Raw genomic sequence first — 19602 nt, forward strand, 5'->3', positions numbered from 1 at the left:
TTGTTCCAAGATTTAATTTTCCTGTTCTTTTTCTCCATGTGGAAACCTTCAGGATGAACTGCCCAAGTGCACATTAATCATAATGACTTCATCGTCCTAGGTACTTTTAAGCTTAAACACGAGATAAACTACTAGTATTCCAAGGTTGTCTTAAATGATCTAGTAATACTCTGCAGTTAGTGAATGATCAAGACCTCATGGAACAGGTCGAGCTTGGCCTCACACATAAATAGTGAATCCTCCCTGCAGTACAAAAGAATTCGAGGAAATAATATAACCCTTTTACTATCCTCCATATTTCACACATTCTCACGAAGAGGTTGAGACTATTGCTCGCGAGGGTTACGTACTACCATTTAAACACACCCAGGACAGATATATTCACAAGATGATGGAAAACTTTCATTCGTTCATGCCCAAAACTCTGTACAAGGAAACCTGGTTTTATACTTATTCCCAGACATCCATCTTCTTTCGAATCGCAGACACCTTAACCTCTTCCGCTTCAGAATATCCCCTGAAATCCCCTTCATCGGAACCAAATGCATCGCTGGCTGTCTCCTCAATTTGATCTAGTGTAAGACCAATAAGTCCCACAGACCGTGCATTGCCAATCTGGCACATTTCCTCGCCCACCGCAGCTTCGATGACACCCTCGCCTCCCTTGGCGGTGAGATCATCCTCGAAGCTCCGGAATACTTGCCGGAGAGGGGTGAGCACATGGCTGCGGAAGAACTGGACGGTCTTCTCGAGATGAAGCTGGTCGCGGAGCGATGGCGAGGAAAGCAGCAAGTAGTACAGATTCAATGCGGAATGAAGCGGTGGGCCTTGAGTCTGAGTAAGACGTGACCAGATAGTAACGAGATCGGATGCTGAGGTGGCGGCAGTGACTGGTTTGAAAAGAGATGGGAATACAGCCCAGAAGTAGAGCGGATCTTGGAAGATATTGTCGGAAGATGGGGTGGGGCTGCGGAGCAGTTCATCCTTCAGCCATGCTATGGCGCTATCCCGCGCAGGGACAAGACGATCATCTTCCAAGATCTTGTGTATGAGCTTAAACCGCGTCTCGGGCGATGGGTGGCTCTGGACAATGGCGGCCGGGATCTGGCGGACGATGCCGTGGGTCTGGCGTGCTGTGCATGCAGTCAAGAGGACAACAAAATCCTTGAACTCCGTATCGCTTGACGGGGTTTCAATAGGCTGTTGCAAAGCGTAGACGGTCAAAGCTAACAGGGAGTCGAGAAGCGCATGGGGTTGGCCAAAAGCCACTTCGTCGAGATTAGTGGGGCCGCCGACAAAGTTTTTGAATATTTGAGCCAGCTCAGGGAAAACAGACACCTGACGGAGCGGTTGCCCAGAGGCAAAGAGAGTTGCTCCTGCAGCCCGAGCCGCTAGTAGCAGGAGTGAACCATGCCGTTCTAGCGGAATCTGATCGGGGTTTGTTGGAGGCTCGTCGAAATCAAGTTGCGCGGTTTGCTCTGTCGGGCATCCGGATATGATTGACAGGAGTTCCTCGTTATCAATCACAACGTCTCGTGATAAAGCCTGAGCAAAAGCAACGTCAGATTAATCATTCTGCGATGTGACATGTTACCATCCAGAAGTTGGTGTCACTTACCATAAGCTTCCCCATGATCATATCGCGCTCCTTGAGTTCCTTGGTCGACCCATATGCCTCAGTCTGCGATTGGGCGGCCGGTAGCCGCAGATCCGGATGCAAGTGTTCCTGCATTCGAATAGTCCACGACATTCCCGGATCCACTGGACTGGAGAAGCTCAAGAGATATGACTTCAGCAGTTCAAGCAAGCCGAATTGTATGAATTTCCGAACAAGGAGCGTCTCGTTATCAGCAGACGGAGAGGGCGAGGATACCTCGGCTTCGGGGTCTGGCGCGGAGGCAGCGGCAACCTTCAGCACGCTCGACTCGCTAGCAGCTCTGGGGGGTGGTGCAGGCCGCTTGGTGGGAGACACTTCGCGGAAGAACTCAAGGAAGGCAAGGGTGGTCTCATTGGTCGCCATTGTGGTATACGCTTCCAGCGCTGCTTGGAGGGAGGTTGCTATGAACCGACTTGGGGCTTTTGTCTGGATCCGTGTATGAAGTACTGAGAGCATGCCGAGAAGGCAATTGAACTGTAGGATGTGCAGGGGCAGCCCCTGATCAGCCGTCTCGTCCTCGTCCTCCTCGTCCTCCGGCTGAAGTTGCATCAGGGATTCCGAAACGCGCAATATGACTTCTCGGGGATTTCCAAGTCGAGCGACATCCTGCAGACATTCCGTGGACGCTGGTAGCATGGGCAGGAGCAGCTTGACCAAGTCCCAGCCGATGTTCGTTGTAAACTTCTCATCTTGCAGGAGAGTGTGCAAAAGCGGCAGACGTTCTGGGGTTAGCTGATACTCTAACAGAGTAAGGTAGGTCAAGTAATCTGTAGCCGGAGGCAATGCTTGAACAAGAGGGTCCTCCATGGTGATGGTGTTGACTATTTGATGTCGCAGGCGCGGGGAAGATGAACCATGGCGATGACATCAGCGGCAGAATCCCGAAGAAGACACGGGCCGATCACATCTCCGAACTACAGACCTCTCGGAACAGCTAAGGGATTAATTTGAACGCAATAGTCTTTATGCGCACTGTTATATTCGTGGATGCTGATCTTTTATTTGTCTTTTTTACCCAATTCGGTTAAAAGGTTGCGACCGCGCAGGGTTCCCTATCATTAGAGCCCTATCTAGTACCTTCATATGCTCACTTTCAAAGGCTGAGGAAGAAGATTCAAATTCCTACCTAGATATAACCGAGACTGGACCTAGGGGATAACCATGCGTAAAGTGCCTTAAAGACGGATAGTAATAGAGTTAACTGTCCATAAGCCACACCCTACAAAGGATTGGCGAGGAGCAGATTTTCCTAAACTAGAGCGTTCCAAAATAATGAGGCACCAGTTTTGGAAGGCATTCTGTGTTCTGCAATAATTACCTTGGTATTTTTGCATAATATAAGCTCATTCTAGGGCTGTTTAGACCGGCAGGGCGTTGACTAAAAAGGCGGCATCCAAGATCAAGCCAATAGAATCTCAGTCACGTGGATTGTCTGTCTGAACCCACTTCGTTAAATCGAGGGCAACTAGTCCTAAATAGGTAGGCTCGTTGTTTACTATGTGTTATCTAAGCGTACTTTAAAAAATCAGGCACATATGCATTGAAATTCAATTTAAAAAGAATAAAATAAAATCAAAATCAAAACAGTGCATTGAGTACAGATTCTGAAGTACGAATGTCCTTTATTGCACTGTCATTACAGAAGTTCTCTGTATTCAGGTCCACTACTAGGGCGGAGTGAAAAGCCCCAGCCGCGCGGCTGGCATTGCTGACATTGCGTAGATCGGCCCAAAAATAACTTCTCGAATGTGACTGCCTGACTCCTGCTTCACCTTTCTTTCATCTCTTGGGTTGCTCTTTGTTATATAATCCTTCATCGCTTGATCACCCTACAACATTTTCGACAGTTTCATGGATCCGTCTCTCTGCTCCGGAAACTAAAACAAAGACTCAGCCCCAGGCACCATGGCCTCCAACGAATACTATCACACGAACATCCCACAACCCCCAAGCTACGACCAAGCTGTTCCGGGGAAGACAGATCAAACCCCGCACGCAGTTCCTGGATTTGGCTACGCGAGCCCAAACTACAACCACGACGATCCCTCAACCCCTTATCACAACCGAGAAAGTCAACAGTCATTTCTATCGGATAATGGACATTACCAGACAGCCGGACGGGCGACGGAAGGCGACAATTACGCAGAAAACATTCCTTTGAAGACCAACACCCAGTATGGAAATAATCCAGATTGGATGCGCCAACAGACGCAGTACCCTCCATCACCAGGGGGTATTGAGGATAGCCGACAACGTGATAGCCGGAAGAAGAAGGGATTTTTCAGCAAGAAGATTGCCTGGGTGACATACATCTTGACATTGGCCCAGATCATCGTATTTATTATCGAACTGGTCAAGAATGGTGAGTTCTGTTTCTGCCTCGGTACTATTCTAGCATTTCGGGATTCAACTAACGGAATCCTTCCTGCTCCAGCTCAGTTGACCGGGTCAGTCATCGAGACGAAACCCACCTTCAACCCAATGATCGGGCCCTCGCCGTACGTCCAAATCTACATGGGAGCACGCTACAATCCGTGCATGAAGAACGTTGAGGGGGTCCAGAATGCCAACCATACCATTCCGTGGCTCTGTCCAAATGCCACATCGACGACGGTGTCGGGAACGGGGTGCACACTGTCTGAAGTGTGTGGCTTTGGTGGTGTTCCCAACCCCCGTATTGGAGGGTCAACGGATGATCAGCCGGCTCCCAACCAGTGGTACAGATTCATCATCCCCATTTTCATGCACGGAGGATTCATCCACATCGGATTCAACCTGTTGGTTCAGATGACCATGGGCGCCGACATGGAGCGCCTGATTGGCATGTGGCGCTATACCTTGACCTACTTCGCGAGTGGTATCTTCGGGTTCGTTCTGGGTGGAAATTACGCCGCGCAGCTCGATCCCAGTGATGGCTGCTCGGGCGCCCTGTTCGGTATCCTTGCGCTTTACCTTCTTGACCTACTGTATGAGTGGCCCCAGCGGGAATCTCCGTGGGTTGAGCTTATCATTATGATCCTCGGAGTGGGTGTCTCTTTCGTTCTTGGTCTCCTCCCAGGATTGGACAACTTCTCCCACATTGGTGGCTTCATCATGGGTCTTGCCATTGGCATGACTATCATGCGTTCGCCTAACGCTCTCCGCGAGCGGATTGGCCTGGCACGACAACCATATGTTGCCATGAGCGGAGCCGGCCAAGCCGGCCCCGAGCAAAAGACCACCTCCTTCATGGATTTCTTCAAGGGAAAGCGGGGTCTCACTTCCAGTTCGGCAGAAACTCCGGGTTCTACAAGCGGCCCGCTCAACTTCTTCAAGGGCCGTAAGCCTCTTTGGTGGCTGTGGTGGCTAGTCCGCGCTGGTGCCCTGGTTGCGGTCCTCGTTGGGTTCATTATGTTGATTGTCAATTTCTATAAATACCCCTCCTCGAATTGCTCCTGGTGCTACCGGTTGAGTTGTATGGACGTCAATGGCTGGTGTGACCAGAACAACATGCCAAGTTGATTCAGCGTTTTTTCCAAATGTAAAGCTCAGGAGGCTGTTTGTCGAAACCCTTACTGTGGTGCCCGTCTAGGGAATAGAACTCTCACGGGACGAACTGTTCTCTACTATGGAAATGTCATAGCCTGAGCTGGCATTTTTACGTGAATTTGTTAGAGCCTGGGTCATGTGACATAGCTGGCTGCCTGTTTGTTCAGGCTAGTCATGCCTATATATTTGTCTCCATCTCTCTCTGTCTTCTTCCTCTCTCTCCTTCTCTTCCTTCCCCAGTCATCTGTTCGATAGTGAATACAGTCTTTCTCTGTCCCCCCAAATCGCCCCCCATTGGGACCTGGGCAAATCGGCCCAAACAATGCCCGCAACAGGGCCCTGAAGAAACGGCGCCGCGAGGCGCAAGCTGCGCGGGGGGATCGGCCCCCATTGGGACCTGGCCAAATCGGCCCCAATAATGCCCGCAATAGGGCCCTGAAGAAACGGCGCCGCGAGGCGCAAGCTACGCAAGCTGCGCGGGGGGGGATCGCCCCCCATTGGGACCTGGCCAAATCGGCCCTAATAATGCCCGCAATAGGGCCCTGAAGAAACGGCGCCGCGAGGCGCAAGCTGCGCGGGGGGATCGGCCCCCATTGGGACCTGGCCAAATCGGCCCCAATAATGCCCGCAATAGGGCCCTGAAGAAACGGCGCCGCGAGGCGCAAGCTACGCAAGCTGCGCGGGGGGGGATCGCCCCCCATTGGGACCTGGCCAAATCGGCCCTAATAATGCCCGCAATAGGGCCCTGAAGAAACGGCGCCGCGAGGCGCAAGCTGCGCAAGCTGCGCGGGGGGGATCCCCCCATTGGGACCTGGGGAAATCGGTCCGAATAATGCCCGCAACAGGGCCATTAAGAAACGGCGCCGCGAGGCGTAAGCCGCACGTGAACAGGCCGTAAGCTATACCATATACCTGAGCAAGATAGAATCTGGCACTAACAAAAAAAAGGCTGTCATTGAGGCCCGGCGCCGGGAACTCGAGAACGAGTTCGCGGCCGATATGGTGCGCGCCCGCGCCAATGCAAGACTGGCTGTAAGATACTATCCCCTACTATACCTTGATGGTACACTAGGATAGTCGTTAACATAATAATAGGAAGAGTTTGGCCCTGAGGCGGCCAGGGGGAGGGGTGCCCCTGCCCACGGCGGTAATTTCCGTGGTGGTGCTCGTGGTGGGGGGGGGGGGGGGGGGGTCGTGGAGGACCCCCTCCCGGATGGCAATGAAGACGAGCAAATGCTCGAAGATGAGGCTCCGACCCAGGAGAATGCCTTTTTTAGTTCGACCATTCTAGAACAATTTTGCATTGCACTTTTTCCTCAGAACTTCGATGAATCTATTAGCATTATGACTGTAAATAGAATTGCTATATCAACAAGTATACCAAACTGCACACAAAATAATATGAAGTATCCTAATTTAAGGATATCCCCTGTTCCTGAAAATGGTTCAATGCCGGAAATAGAAAATTGTTGTGACGCTATACTTCGTGTGATGTACGCAGCTTATGTGGCTGGGGTTGTGGCGGAGCCATGTCAAAATTACAAAATTACCGTACCCAGTTTACCGTACCGTACATCTCACCTGATAGCCCTGTTCTCATCGCATATTGTAGGTAACCCTCAATTCACGCCTGAGACTTGTCTTATGTTTTCCAATGTGTCTATAATGGGATCGATCCCGTCAAACTTCTTCATGCACAACCTTCTTTCCCCTGTGTCATAAACTCTCAGTCATGGCCACCTTGGCCTCGTCACCCCCGACCTCGCCCTCGTGGCCTAAACGACGCCCTCGAGCCTGGGCCCTCCGCTGTGAACGATACTGCTGCGCAGCAGCAAGCTGCTTTCCACTCGCCTTCGTCTATGGCCTCACCACATGGGCAGTATACGTCGCTGTTAGCATCGGCGTCAGACCCTCACGCAGTGACTGGATCGGTACGCAGGATAACGCCCGAACTCGAACGGGTCTATGTATCCGGGTATACTAACATGTCGGCAGGTATCCCGAGCTCCATCCTCGCATTTTCCCTCTATGTCATCCTCAACTTCTCATACACCGTGGCCGTTTTCACCGATCCGGGGTCACCGGTTTCTACCAGTCGCGGTGCCGACCGTCATGAGTACAGCGCCCTCCCTCCCTCCGAGCACCCGGAGTTCACATCATATACCGTCACCTCGACTGGTGAATCACGGTACTGCAAAAAATGCCAGTGTCCGAAGCCGGACCGCGCGCATCACTGCTCGACATGCAAACGATGCGTCCTCAAGATGGACCACCATTGTCCCTGGCTGGCAACCTGCGTTGGACTGCATAATTACAAGGCATTCCTGCTGTTTTTGATCTACACATCGTTATTCTGTTGGGTTGTTTTTGGCATTGCGGCCGTTTGGGTCTGGACCGAGATCCTGAACGATACCCAGTACATGGATACTATTCTCCCGGTCAATGTAGTTCTGCTGGCTATCCTGGGTGGCATCATTGGATTGGTTTTGGGTGGATTCACAGCCTGGCATATCAGTTTGGCTATACGGGGTACCACTACCATTGAATGCTTGGAAAAGACCCGGTATGTGTCGCCTTTGCGCAAAGCGCTAGAAAGACAGCGAAATGAGCAACCGCCCAACAATAACTACTGGGGCGAGCCGGGCGAGGAAAGCATATCCAGCCGACTGCAAGGATATGGTAATCAGATCATCGATGCCCACGCCAACGCTATCCCGGGAGTCACCCGGGCCGAAGAGGGCATATCTCCTGGGCCGCGCCCATCAGGGCCTCCGGACGGCTCGGGCAACGGTCTCACTCCAGCACAGCAAGCATTAACCCGGTCATATGCCGAAATGGAGCGCCAGCGCGAGCACTCACGGTACGAGGAGTATCAAAATGACGAAGACAACGAAAAAATGCCTAGCGCGTTTGACCTCGGCTGGCGGCGTAACCTGCTCCACCTTTTCGGTCCCCGACCGCTCCTCTGGGCTGTGCCTATTTGCAACACAACCGGCGATGGCTGGCGGTGGGAGCCAAGTCCTAAATTCCTAGAAGCGCGTGAGCGCATGCGACAGCGTCGAGAACAGGAATCCACCGACGAGCAACAATACTACCGCGAGTTGTACCAGCGCAATTTGGACAACAGTAATAGTTGGAGGGAAGGCACTTCACAGCCGCAACGGGTGCCAAACCGCGGTAGCACGCCTGAGCGGCCTCCGACCTCCGTATCGATGCAGACTCTTGCGCCCCGGTCGCCGCGGCCGCGGCCTGGTGATAGTGATTATGGGGATGATGTGGAAGGGAACGGGCTGTTGGATCCAGGCGCTGGCCGCCAGCAGGCTACACGCCATGACACTGATGAATGGCGTGCCTGGGACTAAGACAAAGTGATTATACGTAGCATTTTCATGTAGCATGTTGCAGGCGTTGTATGTGTATCATTGTGAAAGCATTTATCATATCGAGGCTTTTATGAGCATAAAGAATTTATCCCTATTCTACCTGTCTACTTCTATGGAATATGTGCTAATCATACTTTGTACTTTGTCCTCTGTACTCTGCACATAACAACGTTGCCACTGCCCAATCGCATCATCCCCGCAAGACTGAGACAACTGTCATCTTCCAACTTATCTCTTCTCCCTCCCAGTCCAATTCAACATCGATTCCAATTCCAATCGCATACAAAGAGACAAAGATAAAAAGATAAAAGACAAAAATGTCCTCCCCCTCAACGCGTCGTCTCCTAAAAGAAAGCAGCGACCTCCACAAAAACCCAAGCCCATACTTCACAGCCGCCCCGATAAGCGACACGAACCTCCATGACTGGCACTTCACCCTAGCTGGTCCACCTTCGCCATCCCCCTACGCCCAAGGCCTCTACCACGGCCGCATCACCTTCCCAGCCACATACCCACTCCGACCGCCCTCCTTCCGCTTCCTCACGCCCTCCGGCCGCTTCGAAGTCAACCGCGAAATCTGCCTCAGCATCTCCGGCCACCACGAGGAGACATGGCAGCCGGCTTGGGGGTGCGCACTGCGCTGTTGGGGATCCGATCTGAGATCTTTACTTCGGAGAGTCAGGGTCAGGTCGGTGGCATGGAGGGGAGTGACGAGCTGCGCAGGGAGTATGCGCGACTCTCGCTTGGGTGGTCTTGTCGTGAGTGTGGGGTTGGGAATCTGGAGGCTATGAGGGAGCTTTGGGGGGTTTGTCTCGAGCGCGGGATCGAGGTTGAGGATGAAATTGCTGCTGTGGGTCGGAGTGCTGGTGTTGATGCTGGTGTCGAGGGCCAGCGGGAGACGGTTGAGGCCGAGGCTGAGGCTGCTGCCCCGGCTTCTGAGGGGGATGCTGTTCCTGTTGGAAGTGAGCACCAGGCTCGAGGGGATGATGTTGTAGAGGGCACTCCGGCTCTGGAATCTGTTTCGGCTCCTGCGCCTGCATCGGTGCCCACACCACAGGCACAACCACAGGCACAACCAGAGGCACCGCTATCTACTGTACAAGCTCCGGCTGCAGCTGTTATGCCTACGCGGACAAGCTCTTCTCATCTGGCTTCGACAGAGTCTCCATCTGAAGGTGTCTGGCTGGACCGGGCTATCATTGTTGTGATCGTTGCTCTTGTCCTGTTGATATTGCGCCGAGTGGCGAACGTCGACGATCTGTAAAGGATCCGGGAGTTTAACTGGGCATTTTCTTTCTTCTGGCAGTCATGCGGGCGTTTGGGATTACGTTACAGGTTGGTCCATGATATCCCTCTAGATTAGTTTTGAAATCAAGCACAAAGCATCATTGAAATGAAGCATTCCCTTGTTCTTTTTTTATTTTTCGTAACTTATCTTGAGAAGTACGGCTAACTAGCAAGTATGTTTGTACATAAAATTACATTCAAGATCAGTCGGAAATCAGTATTCAGTCGAGGATGAGCCATCAAGACAGAATCATCCACCAAGACTCCTGTAGTGTCCAGCAAGCCGTCTCCCCCTCGCCATCTGACTTGACAATGCCGACTTCCTCCAGCCACTGTAGCATCAGCACAGTCTCCCATGCGCCCATGGTGGGCCTGATCATGTTAGAAATGTTACCGGCCTTAATGCCGGGTCGCATCACCAGGCATCCAAGGACAGGGCCAACCACCAGATCCCACAGGCGGTGTATGAACTCTCCATTGATGTCATACCAAAGGGGGTTTCTAGGTGGTATTTTCGTGTCTGATGGCGAAGGCGCTGGTGGAAGGACCGCGGCTGCAGCTTTGCCACGGACGGGGTTACCGTAGCGATATGTTGCGGTGGGAGTAACCTCGACAGGGAAATGAAAGCGTTTCTTGTCCATCTGCCGAGTTTCATATCCGCCATCGGTTAGACCGAACTTAGCGCGAGGAGCGTCGCGGGGTCGCATTTGAATAGCACCCGAAGCGTAGAGATTGATCAACGCGAGGATATCGCCGTCTTCTGCGGTGTACTCGACGTCTGATGCACCGGTAGTGCGGAATTGAATATCCAATATGTCAGACTTGAAATGAGCGGCACGGCGCAGCTGGGTGCTTTCAACGGCACGTTTGCGGCTCAGCGTCTGCAGGAAATATTCTGAGATATCGTAATTGCGACCTGGATTGATGCGGCCACGGGTTGTTGAGCTGACGACACGTTCGTTGATCAGTTCCTGCGTCGCAGTGGTAATGAGTCGATCACCAAAGCGTTGCAGAATATCGCTCGACTCGTTGGGTCGATAGGTTTCTTCAGCGGTGATGATATTGGCACGGACCCATGTCTTCGCAGCCTCAAGCTGTGCCGTACCAACCTTTCGTAGAGCCGATTTAGTGCGTGTTCCACCATCCACTGGTACAGCAAACGGATTGCGCGCCATCAAGTTGCGTTTGTGGTTGATAGTAACACCATGCACAGCCTGGTACAGTTCATCGCCTGCCGTAAGTGCATCTTCGCGTAGTTCGAAAACACTGTCGAATTGCTGCCGCGTTGCCGGGAGGTCCGGAGCCCGTTCGGATGGAGAAAAGTCGAGCCTAGTGCTTGCCCAGTCAACCAGCGCAGGCCAGTCATAGCCGTCTAAATCGAAATAGTCAATGCGCGGAACTTCATCCTTTGCATAAGCCTCAAGGAAGCACTCTTGGAAATCTCGATGCATCTTCGTAATCTGCAAGCGATTCTTGTTGAGTATCTGACGCGCTCGCGCTTCGATGAAAGACGAGTCTTGATCTGGGAAAGCTTTCGTCACGAGAGGCCAATCGATCACTCTTGATTCCGCTCCGCCTGCAAGCACACGAACGACGACAAGAGCAACCACCAACTTCTGTTTGAGATTCTCAGAGATAGGGCGCACGAATCGCTGTCGGCGAATGCGTTTAGGGGTCGCCGACTGTGCTTCTTTCTCGGCTGTTGTAGTATCATCAAGCTTGGCCAGGCGGCGGTCCGTAACAGGGGCACGTGGGGCCCGAGGAGCCCGTGTCCTTCTCGGCTTCGGTGTCCGTTTCGGCGTCTCAGCCTTTGGAGTAATTGCTGGAGGAGGCTGAGGTAGGGGCTGAGGTAGGGACTGACGCTGGCGGCGGATCTCGCTCCGCCGTGCTGGCAGCTCTGGTTCCACTTGAGGCTGTTTTGGAGGGGGCATGTCACTAGCAAAGCGAATATCGCCTGTGATCGGCGCTGGCTTGAAACCATCCAGAACGGTCCGGTTGATAAACTGCTGGCCTTCAAGGTTTGCTTCGAAAAGATTCGGGTGGTTAAGCTCCCATTTGAGGATCTTTTTGGTCTTCTGAATGAATCTCGAGAGTAGAACTCTGGGTTTGACGGCCATGGGAATTTCCGGCGAGTCCGGTTCATCACGAGCCAGTCTAGATAACTCATCGACAGATTTCTCAATGTCCAAAACCGGCTGTTGTGCTGCCATTGGCTTCGCCCTTCTGCGTTTGGCCGAGCACGACCCTGTGGAGAAAGTCCCAGTGGTTGGCTCAAATTGTTGGACCGGATTCATCAACATGGCGTACGCTCCAATGGCAGATATTGGTTTCATCACCCGTTTGGGATGTATTATAAGCTTTTGCTGCTTGCCAGGACCACGTGGACCTGTTCGAACATATGGACGAATAATTGATGTGTGCGGGCGAGAATCAAGGTCCAATTCAGGAGGGCGTGCAAGCGTCATGAGTCGCTGGACTCCAGGCAAGTCAGGCAGTTCATCCTCTTCTTCAGCAGCCTTGGCAGCCTTGGCTTGGGCTTCCAGGCGTTTAATGAAGTTCGCTTGGGCCTGCCTCCTTCTTCTTGCCTCTAGGTTCACAATGGAAAGAGGCTTTTGTTGTAAGTGAACATGAGTGCCTTCTTCCACCGGGAAGGAGAATCTCTGCGCGCGGGGAGGTGCACCGTGTGGTCGACCACTATTTCTTGTCAAATTCGGATCCACCTCGACATTGGCCGAAAAGAAGGGCCGCGACTCGTGGAAGTCAATAGCCAGAATCTTGCTCTGCATCTCCTTCACTAATGGATCATCTGGTGACATATCAGGCTTCAACAACAACGTCCTTGTCACCATCACTTTTCTCGTGTCTCGGCCGCTGAAAGTCAGCTGCCGAAGCTGGCCGGCATCAATCAATTGCTTGCATGCAGTATTGACAGTTCGCATGTCTGGCTTTTCATTGGGATGGATCTTCATCCATGCAGTGACAAAAGGATACCACATCGCAGTGCCCGCGGGGTATACACCATTAGCCTTTCCCATGATTTCCATGATGAGCTTTCTCCGAAGGACACTGATGGATCCGCCTCTCTCAATCAAAGGCTTAGAATATTCCGATCCTTCCTCCTCTGAAATCTTCATAGTTCGGATATTGAGCCTGTTCCGAACTCGTGGCTTCTTTGCCGGCTTGGTGCTGTGGGTGCCGAAATTGAATTTTTGGGGACCCACTGAGCCTGATCGTGGTGTCAGTTCATCAGATGGACGGGGTGTCGGGGATTGTAAAGTCGTGTGGTCGTTGCCACTGCGCTCGGACGATTCTACGCGGCGACGCTTTGATGGAGTTCCAGATTGTTGGTCTTCGAGTAGATGAATGCTGGCACTCTTGTCGCGATGGCGTGGTGTACTCATTTTGATTGAACCCTCTTGGGGTGCTGGAACTGCATCCTCGGGCAATATCCCGCTGGCATCATCCAAGGGTCCTTCATTGCTTCCAGTTTGGGCCTTGTGAAGACGAGATCGTTTCGGAGGTCTCCCGTTTCTCTGGCCATTGGTCTTGGAACCCGAGGATGGTGTGGGTGAGACGGCTGAGTCGTTAGGTAGAAGTCGCTTGGCTCGCCTGGAAGTTACCGGGGTGGGGGTCATGATGGGCCCCTCGGAGTTGATAACTGAAGGTGCAGCCTCGGGGCCAAGGCTTTCGGATGCTCTGGTGGTGGTGGTGGTAGCAGCATCTCCAACCTTGTCATCATCACTTGTGTCATCTTTGTCCTTGACAAACCAAGGGATTGACGCTAATTTTGGCGATTTGAAGATGGCAATTCGACTCTGTCTCGGGCGACCTCGGGACTTGCCGACTGGTCTTCTTCGACCGTGGGGAGTCACATACACACCAGGAACAGGCTTGTCCATGACAAGAGCTTTGTATTCAGTCCAGCCCTCATCCATGCCAAGTGCTTCAAGCTTCTCTTGCTTTGATAATCCCCTAAGGGTGTCATGTTTGATCTTGGCTTTCTTGGCTCGCGGGGATTCATCGACATATTCCCAGCCATAACCTTGGCTTGGCTCCAGCTTGGGTTCAATCAGGGGCTCCAAGGCTTGAGATTCTCCGAGTTCGGTTTCGCTAGCTTCGGGTTGTCTAGCTGCAGCTTCTGTAGATATGGGTTCTTTGGCCTTGCGCCCTTTGGCTTTTAATTCTCTGGCGCGCCTTTCTAGAGTCGCGCGGTTCAATCTGCCTTTTGGTCGTCCCTTGGGCCGGAAACGGGGCTCATACTGCTGCTTGGAGCCAGGCGGGAGTTTATCGATACGCGTACGGATCACTGCGGTTTAATGTTAGATCCATCACAGTTTCTCTTATGGGAACCAGGAATATGAGGGGCCAATCATACCATGTTGACCATTTGGAAGTTCAACAACAAACGGATCACTCGAAGAAAGAAGATAGTTGGGCGGATTGACAGCCATGACCCCGTCAAGTAGAGTTGAATTTGGATCCTTCAGCATATTCTTTGGAAACTGCCTTTTGAGGAATCCATATTCATCAAGTTGAGGCAGCACACCAAAAGGTGGTGCCTCGATTTTCAACGACTTGGCTTTCTTGACTGGAATCTCAACAGCCTCCCATGCTGCCTGACCAGCTTCAACGAGCTTTGCAAAGTTGTTTGCCGAGTAGTGGACATAATACATGATGGTCTTTTTCATTGCCAAATCTCGAACGATGGCGTAATGGCGCAGATGAAGTGGCTGGGCCACTTGCCATAGGTCAACCAAGCGATGTACCATACTTTCAGCAGGCCTCCTGTAAAAGGACCCAAAGCAGGTCGAATTCAGAGTCTTGATTATGTTATAAGCTAAGAAAATATACACCTTTGGGAGTGAGATGCTTACCTGGTTCGTGATGCCCGTTGTGCCTGATCTTTCAACGATGTCAAAGATTTGGTTGTAGAGGTTACGATCCGGCGTCCAAGACGGTACAATGCGTACAGCATCCCCGACATGCTCTTTGATCAGATCCATCCCACCGTCTCCCGGGCTAGGAGATCTTTTGCTTGGGCCCTCCAGCTCCAGGTCTTCGTCTCGGTCTGGGGTAAATTTGGTTCCCTTGGTTCGCACTCCATGCTTGTTCAAGACATCGAAATTAAACTCATGGAAGAGGGCGAGATCTTGCTCTGTGGGACTCCGTAAAAGCTTCACGCAAGGATGGATTCTTTCATATTGCGATTCGGCTCTCACACGTTGTACCACACCTATCCGCTCCCATTTGCGGAGGGCACGGGACAAAACTTTCCAACGCCAATGATCATTGAAGCCCAAGAGTCGCTTTAGATCATTGCGTGCAATCAGTTGATGCTCTCGGAGAATGCCGAACAGGGTGGTGTTGAAGCTACCAAAATCAATCATGTTCTTCGATTCCGGTTCTTCTTTCGCTTGATCACTGGTAATGTGGCGATAGAATCGCTGCAGCGTGCAGAGACTGGTTCGGGCCGTTTTTGTTTGAACTGGCCGCTTGTCGATGTAGCCCTTTCTTTGCAACGCATCGGTACGCTTTGGAACAGACCGTTTGTCCTGACCACTGATCTTCACCAGGTCCGGCTGCACAATACCCTTTGACTTGCGTGAAGCAATCACAGACAATAAGACAAATTCGAGAGGTAGTACCTTGGAGTCATCTGGTGGATGGCCAGTGATGGCAAGCCAGGCTCTCTCTTCTGAGACGAAGATTCGAAGCGGCGGTAAATCAGGGTTCTGATCTGCGGTTTGGTTGGTCTCAGGACCTTTGCCTTTGGGATCATCGCTTCGTGAGTCAAGCCGCTCGGCTTCATCCAAGGTGAGATGGTTCCATTCATTGTGCTGACCAATAGACACCTCTGGGTTAGCCGTGAGCCAGGACCAAACTTTGGCTTTGAAACGATGGTCGATATTTTGGTTTATTGCAGGCCCATTGTGAGGTTGGGTGTGGAAATCATCAACGGCTTGTAGTAGGTCGGATAAAGATGCGCCTTGATGCCTGTTAGCATTACGTTCCAGGGATTGCGTATTAGAAGTAAAAACACCCAATCAGGGCTTGAGAAGGAGAATATAGATCGATATTGGGTCCGCGCCACAAGAACGCAGAGTCAACCCCGTCATGAGAAAGTCCTGAGAGGGGAAGTATAGTAGGAATTTTCAACATATTCCCCAGACTAGGGGGCCTTTTTCACATAATTTCGGTGACGTTTGAAATCCACAATGCGACATGACATGCGTCTCCGGGGTGAGGAAAAGTGGGTCCCAGTGAAGAGACTATACACACCTTGGTTGCCACAGAGTGCGACTTCATTCAGCACGAAGTCGATAAGATGTTGTACGCCAGGCATGGCTACATAGCTTTTTTGGATAGAAGGGTAGGTGTAAAAATGATAAAAGAAAGGTGATGGAGTGAGGGAGAATTAAAGAAGGACAGAAAATTTTTGAAGGGGGAGGACTCGAACGCCGGGCTTCCAATTTTTGCAATGCGATTGTCGGGTCACATGACCTTATCTTATCTCAATGGTTATTGATGCCTTGTTTGTGAGGCATCTTTAATAACAAACGTCTAACTAACTAGTTGACTATCATATAACCTACCTAGCCCTATCAAATGCTTCATTATAACGTTCCACTGAACTAATTTTGAAAGGAATTATTTCTTTGAGTCTGGATCTAAAGTACATATATCCATAGTACAATTTGTTCTTGCCACCACTGCTAACGCCGAGGCCAATGCCTCACATCCATGCGCTGATTCTTATTTTGAAAGGGGGATGAAAGCAAATGTACTTGGATGTTCGATTGATGTTATATGTAGTACATATGTTGTTCTACAATGTAGCTACTTTGTACATTCTTTTACTATATATAGAGGGGGTCTTATGAACAAGCATAAACTCCCGAGGTGATCGGCATCCGAGTGGGCCGGTGTGACTCGTCTTCCGGCCCCGATTCCTTGTTTTCTGCATTATTGTGCATATTTACATATACCCATTATACGGAGTACTATTCACTAGCTTACCGTATGGATGGCGCATTTCTACCGCATACTGACGTCGATCCAGGTTCCCCTTTGGTGTGGGATGCTATACATATACATACTACATGTAGGTGCACTCTTGAACGAATAACCCATCTATTGTACAAATCCCAGGAGCTCAGGGACAAGTAAGAGACAAAGTAAGAGACAAAAACGTCAATCTATTAGGGAAATAGACAAAAAAAAAATGCACTTCGCAATGGTTCGATTCAAGGCTGTGTGGGTATATGCTTGTTTTGAATGACATCATAGGGCCGTACATCAGGTACCTACCGTCCCAGCCAAGTTAGTATGGCAACGGAAGTACCCGTCTCCGTTGTTTCCGGCCAAAATTTCCTGGCTTACAATTTACATATTCGCCTCTTCTTCACTCCATTTTCCTGGATTCTTTCTCTTTGGAAATCCATTCGGATTTATCATTGTATTCGCACCATGTCCTAATAACCCCTTATTCCTTCATCACAGCCTTTACCGCGTGTCCCTCCGAACCTATCATCACCGTCCGCTTATCGCCACACCGATGGAGGAAGGAACCGTCCCAACAGCCTCCGAGCCTCCTCCGCTCCCATACTCATTGCATACAAGGAAGAAGTCGATCGCATTATTCTGGACTATCTTTGTGATTGACACCTTGGCTCAGCCATTGATTCTGTATTGGTGTCTTTGGTATCTCACTGATCTGTCACACAACGTGGGTATGTTTTGCATGGTATAACATATACACCCCGTTCTCGTTGCTAATGTGGATGTGCAGTCTTCTCGATCGTCACCGCCTCACTTGGAGGAGTCTCGGTCTTTGAGTACTTTTACCGCCTTCATCATTTATTCCGCAAAAACTCGCGCGCTCGACCCTTGAACTCCCGCGTATCATGGGTACGTTTCGACCTAGGATTGATCATGGACTAATATTAACTGATACCTCTCGGTAGCTGGATTTCTTCCAAATCAACTTCACCATCGTTTGGTTGATTTTGGCCGTCGAATTGGTCGTGTAGGTCTAGCATCCATCATGGAAGCAGGATGAGCAATGAGCTAACGAGTCCGCAGTGGATCGGTGCCTGAAGAACCTTATGGTTAGACAAACCCATTATCATATCTTGTGCCATTGCCACGTACTGACCGCTTAAACAGTGCGCCTCATTGCGATGGTCTTACCCACCGTCATGTTCTACTTCGGCATCGTCTACCTTTCCCTCGACATATTCCGTATGATGGGCTTCAAGGCTCCGTTCCGAATTTCTTCCACGCCCAAAGGCTCCGTCATGCCGACTGCATTGTACGCGCTTATTGAGGACGTGGTAGCAGTCGACGGTGGTGGTGGACAGATTTATCGATATGCTCTCCGGACTCGATACCTATCAAGTCCTTATTTCCGCCGTATGCTCTTCGAAATGAACTGTTTCTGGAGTGGAGGCTCTATCATTTTCGCTGCCGCCATTACTGCAGTGATTTTCACCGTTCAGGAAAATGTTGCATTCACGGTAAATTGGAATCAGTTCAATCCCACCTTGCAATCAGGCTAACTTGACATACAGCTGGGCTGGACCCTTCCGTTTGCCTGGGCTATTGTTTGGACCTTGATCACAATCCCCTGGGTTCAGAGTGACCTGCGTCGTGAAAAGAAGGCATGGGCAGAAAACCGTGGACAAGGCGGCATCCCTTGGGTTGACGATATCAGCGCACCCACTGCACGTACCCGTTTCGCGTCCGTTCAGGCTAATGTTTGGCCTTGGACTCACGATAAGCAGAGCGAACCTTCAACGCCATCCGATCCCGCTGAGAAAATATCCGATGATGTCCCCGGGCCTTCCAATGGAGCTCAAGATGTCTCCAACGAGGCCTCCAGCAGTGCCCCTCATGGGGCTTCTCACGTTGCCGATGGAACTTATCATGAAGCAACCCTTGGCACTCACAATGCCGAACCTGCGGAGAAATTATCCGTGTAATATGTGTACGACTATGGTGAATTTGTATCTGATGAAGTTTTCTCGTTTTGGTCTTTCTGGTTGCACATGAAAATGCATTTTGGGAGGGGCTTTTATAGACTTTGGCATTCTTTTTAATGTGCCGCGCAGGCTAGTGTATATACATACCCTATGTTTATTGGGACTTGATAATTGATGATAAGGATGGGCAGACGTGTTTCTTATGATTCAATAGGAAGAACCTGCTACCAATAGCATGATTGGAATTGGACGCACTGAGAATTAAACTAGGTTGTAGGTCGTATATGCCGTTAAACTGATACTTTGGATATTTAGAATGAGACCCAGCACATGCAGGGACTAACGCACTTTCTATTTCAGCAAGCAACAAATAGATTGCTTAGAATTCGAGCCTACTCATATGTATTTTCATACTCGAGCAATTAAGCCAGTATGACGAAAAGAAGGCGTACTAGGGCATCCTCTACGATGACAAGGCATGAAATTGAAGGCTGAAGCTAATATTCCTTCCCTTGTGATCTTGCCTTAAAAAATAATTGTTATTCATGAATGAGAAGTGCTGGTTGGAAATGCAACAATAGTTTTCTACACTAGGAAAGACTTGGTATCTCCCTTAGTCTATGTCGTGGGCAAGGGAAAGCCATGCGAGGTCTAACATCCGGTGTGTACATGTATCAATAAGCGCTATCAATAGCCACCTGTCCCATCAGGAAACAAGTGTCAGGGCCAAAAAGGATAATACTAAAAGGCTTTGAGAAAAAAAGCA

General features: G+C 50.7%; 6 protein-coding genes across 6 annotated transcripts; 4 read left to right on the forward strand and 2 right to left on the reverse strand.

Moving 5' to 3' along the window:
* Positions 1 to 450: 450 nt before the first annotated feature.
* N7525_006664 (uncharacterized protein) lies at positions 451 to 2464 on the reverse strand (the record flags this gene model as incomplete). Its single annotated transcript, XM_002567165.2, has 2 exons — positions 451 to 1545; positions 1619 to 2464. 2 exons carry the CDS (start codon positions 2462 to 2464, stop codon positions 451 to 453), a joined length of 1941 nt encoding a protein of 646 aa, XP_002567211.2.
* Positions 2465 to 3562: 1098 nt separating this feature from the next.
* Positions 3563 to 5158, forward strand: N7525_006665 (rhomboid family membrane protein; the record flags this gene model as incomplete). Its single annotated transcript, XM_061213801.1, has 1 exon — positions 3563 to 5158. The coding sequence occupies one exon, from the start codon at positions 3563 to 3565 to the stop codon at positions 5156 to 5158; it is 1596 nt and encodes a 531-aa protein (XP_061068232.1).
* A 1759-nt stretch (positions 5159 to 6917) lies between these two features.
* N7525_006666 (DHHC family palmitoyltransferase) lies at positions 6918 to 8547 on the forward strand (the record flags this gene model as incomplete). The annotated part of the gene is made up of 2 exons (XM_002567167.1): positions 6918 to 7116; positions 7181 to 8547. 2 exons carry the CDS (start codon positions 6918 to 6920, stop codon positions 8545 to 8547), a joined length of 1566 nt encoding a protein of 521 aa, XP_002567213.1.
* Positions 8548 to 8885: 338 nt separating this feature from the next.
* On the forward strand, positions 8886 to 9832 carry N7525_006667 (ubiquitin-conjugating enzyme E2; the record flags this gene model as incomplete). Its single annotated transcript, XM_061213802.1, has 2 exons — positions 8886 to 9196; positions 9247 to 9832. The coding sequence occupies 2 exons, from the start codon at positions 8886 to 8888 to the stop codon at positions 9830 to 9832; spliced, it is 897 nt and encodes a 298-aa protein (XP_061068233.1).
* Positions 9833 to 10094: 262 nt separating this feature from the next.
* N7525_006668 (uncharacterized protein) lies at positions 10095 to 16198 on the reverse strand (the record flags this gene model as incomplete). The annotated part of the gene is made up of 4 exons (XM_061213803.1): positions 10095 to 14161; positions 14231 to 14675; positions 14730 to 15841; positions 16135 to 16198. 4 exons carry the CDS (start codon positions 16196 to 16198, stop codon positions 10095 to 10097), a joined length of 5688 nt encoding a protein of 1895 aa, XP_061068234.1.
* Positions 16199 to 17410: 1212 nt separating this feature from the next.
* On the forward strand, positions 17411 to 18836 carry N7525_006669 (uncharacterized protein; the record flags this gene model as incomplete). Its single annotated transcript, XM_002567170.1, has 6 exons — positions 17411 to 17585; positions 17645 to 17763; positions 17820 to 17881; positions 17938 to 17963; positions 18022 to 18371; positions 18426 to 18836. 6 exons carry the CDS (start codon positions 17411 to 17413, stop codon positions 18834 to 18836), a joined length of 1143 nt encoding a protein of 380 aa, XP_002567216.1.
* Positions 18837 to 19602: the final 766 nt, after the last annotated feature.

Source organism: Penicillium rubens (assembly GCF_028828025.1).
Source record: "Penicillium rubens strain IBT 27055 chromosome Unknown utg000003l_segment0_segment0, whole genome shotgun sequence".
Taxonomy (NCBI): domain Eukaryota; kingdom Fungi; phylum Ascomycota; class Eurotiomycetes; order Eurotiales; family Aspergillaceae; genus Penicillium; species Penicillium rubens.